The sequence below is a fragment of the Lipotes vexillifer genome, unplaced genomic scaffold (assembly GCF_000442215.2).
Source record: "Lipotes vexillifer unplaced genomic scaffold, Lipotes_vexillifer_v1.1 scaffold3, whole genome shotgun sequence".
Classification (NCBI taxonomy): domain Eukaryota; kingdom Metazoa; phylum Chordata; class Mammalia; order Artiodactyla; family Lipotidae; genus Lipotes; species Lipotes vexillifer.
Window position 1 is genome coordinate 2,325,521 of NW_006783631.1, and position 2,941 is coordinate 2,328,461.

The following is a 2,941-nucleotide window of genomic DNA, read 5'->3' on the forward strand; positions in this document are numbered from 1 at the left end:
AAAAAAAAAAAAAAAAAAAAAAAAAAAAAAAAAAAAAAAAAAAAAAAAAAAAAAAAAAAGAGTAAACAAAAAAAAAAAAAAAAAAAAAAAGAAGGAGCACACATAGCTGGACATGGAACTATTCACGTGACTGTTAATCTCTTGCAGTGTGTGGTGATGGAAGAGACAGCCTTACAACACTGCTCAGTTTACTTCCCTCTCAAAGGACCCTGGTCTGGCCTATCAAAGATTCTGAAGGTTAGCATTCACTAATTCCTAGGAGACATGCAAAAGTAAATATTAATTATTCACACATTCTCTTCCTTGGCAAAAGATCTGTGATGGTTGAGAACCATCTACAAGTCAAGAGACACAAACAGAAGAGAAAATAAAGAATAGTTATGGTTCATAAAAATAGAAAAGGAAAATGGATGATATAAGTATTTTCTTAAAACCCCCGGGATGTAAAACAGAAACCCTTCATTCGTTCAATCATTTATCATGAAAACGCTTCCAAGAAGAGGACAAGACATCTGGCGAAGGGCATCCCTGCCTCAGCCTGCACCTAATGAGCACCCACTGCCCACACCATGGCAGGTGCCTGGCCCATGCTTCCCATCCACTTATCCCACGAATGGAGAAGTGTACTTTTGCAATGCACCCTGTGAGGTAACTTTTTAGCACGAGACAATGAATGGAGAATGTTAATAGGACTCCAAATTCAATTCACAGATTAACACTAAAACAAAATGCAAAAGGGTCACTGGCTAATATGCAGGGAATGAAAGAATATCTTCTCTTTAAGCCATAAAAAGCCACCAGGCTGGGTAATACATCCTATTGTTAAAACTAAAATTCTGATAAAGATGAATGCTGTGAGCTCTTAAACCAGGCACACTAAATTATCAGTTGTCTGATACTGGAGTTCACGTAAGCTAGAAGGCAGGGCCACGTCTAACTATATCTCTATCCTTCACATACATACAATCAAGGGCTTACAAAATTGAATTTAATGAATTAACCGGACTAGTGACAGCTTAATGACATATTCATATGTACTGGTCTTTGAACGAAGTGATAATAATTGGATTATTATATTCACTCTGTTTTCCCCCCAATTGCCAGGAACTCGGAAAAGTGACAAATTAGACCCAGTCTCCTGACAGTGAAGGGTTAAGCAAAGGACAAACAGGGGCAAGTTGCTTTTTATTTTAGAAAGACTCTACTGGTAGTACAGTGGGACAATGAAAACGTCAGAAAACTTGCTAAGTTTTCTGGAGATAACAAAATGGATTTGCATTCTGGGAGCACACACTGACAGCTTAAGTCTGTCCTTCCATTACTACACCTCCAGCTTTTATGCACAGGACAGTGATCCCTCAATTAGTGGTACTAGTGGGATTTAAGAACTAAGGATGCGGGGAGGGGGAAAAGAAGCAAGATCGGCCACAGGCAGCTAAGTGTGAAGGGACCACGCACCATGTCAAGGAATCAGTCCCTCTGACAAATGCCTGCTTCAGAACCCTAGAAAGGGGACAGAGGTGCAGCGTGGATTCCATTTCTTTCAAGAATCTAGTAAACTAGACTAGCTTTTGAGCAAATCAATTGGAATAGAGAACAGATGCAAACCACCTAGCTAAGTGATATTTGCAGCCAAAAGGAAATGCACTTTTCCTCTCCTTCGAGGTAATGTGTATGTAAATCCAGAAACCGTTGATCATCCTGTCCCTCAGGACCAAGTGAGTACTTAATAACAAACACCTCCCTTCTGGAGAAGCAGCGACGGTTTCCGCCCGGCCACTCCGCACGGCTCCCAAACTTCCTCCCGCCGGCCCGGCGGGGCGTGGGGACAAACGCAGGGCGGCATTCCCTCCCGATACCAAGGCGGCGGGTGCCGGCCGCCAAGACCCCGTGGGCCCGGGGAGGTGGCGGCCGGCGCCACAAGGTCACCGCCCTTTGCACAACCCGAGCCCGGACCGTCCCAGCGCGCGTCTCGTGACTACTGGGCGCAGCACCCCCTGTCCTCGAGGCAAGCCGAGCGCCGCCGGGGATCGCGGGGGACTGCCGGGGGAAGCCGGAGAGGTGGGACCCTAGGCCCCGCGGGGCCTGGTGCTGCGTCGGCGCAGGTATTGGGCTGGGAAGGCTCCCTCCGTCCCGGGAGACCCGGCACCGGCTGAAGTTTGTCCCCGCCCACGCCCACACTTGCTCGGCCCCCAGCGGACAGGGCCGGTGCTCCCGGCGGTGGACACACCTGAGAGAGGGGGCGGGGCGCCCTAATCGCTGCCGGCCCCGTGGGCTCGGCCCTCTTTCGGAAACCCGGACGTGTCAGGGCGGGAGGGGGGTTCCTTACCTCCGGGAGACCCTGGCCTTCCGGCCCCTTGGGCAACCCCATGATCTCGTCGGACTGCCGTGCGGCGGCAGCGAAGCCCGCGGAGCGTCCGGAGGAAGCTCTCCCCAGCCCGAAGCTGCTACCGGGGTGGAGTGCAAAGCGGTAACTTCCTCCCGCCGCCGCCGCTGCCGCCGCCGCCGCCCCCGCCGGCCGGGAGCTCCCCAGCCCGGCGGAGCATGCGCGTAGGGGCGGGAGCGCTGCGCGACTGCGCCTGCGCGCGGGCAGGTCCGGGAGAGGTCCGGACTCGATCTGGCGCGTGAGCTGCAGTCCAGGCCGCCTGCCGAGCTCCAGGTTCTGCGGAGCTTCGCGCCGGGGCTCTGCATTTTCCTCGAGGTGCTTTATAAAAGGGATTATTCTTCTATCTTGGGGAGATTTTGCATCCTGGTTCCCGTTTCTGCTTCTCACGGGCATCAGATGCCCCAAGTGGGTTCGGTCCTCTCCGCGAGCTGGACTTCGGAAGCCCGCTTGCTTCCGGGTCAAGGCTTGAGCACTGATGAGCTTGGCGATTCAGACCCGGCTGGGTTGTGGCTCAGAATCGGGGTGTCCCCTGATTAACGCGCACTTGAGCAAACT

General features: G+C 51.9%; 1 protein-coding gene across 1 annotated transcript in view; it reads right to left on the reverse strand.

Annotated features, from left to right (window-relative positions):
• Positions 1-2,452, reverse strand: part of CCDC93 (CCC complex scaffolding subunit CCDC93) — an 86,398-nt gene extending 83,946 nt beyond the window's left edge. The window contains exon 1 of the mRNA XM_007456349.1: positions 2,330-2,452. Within this exon, the coding sequence (XP_007456411.1) occupies positions 2,330-2,371 (42 nt within the window). The 5' untranslated portion in view covers positions 2,372-2,452. The remainder of the gene's footprint in view (positions 1-2,329) is intronic.
• Positions 2,453-2,941: the final 489 nt, after the last annotated feature.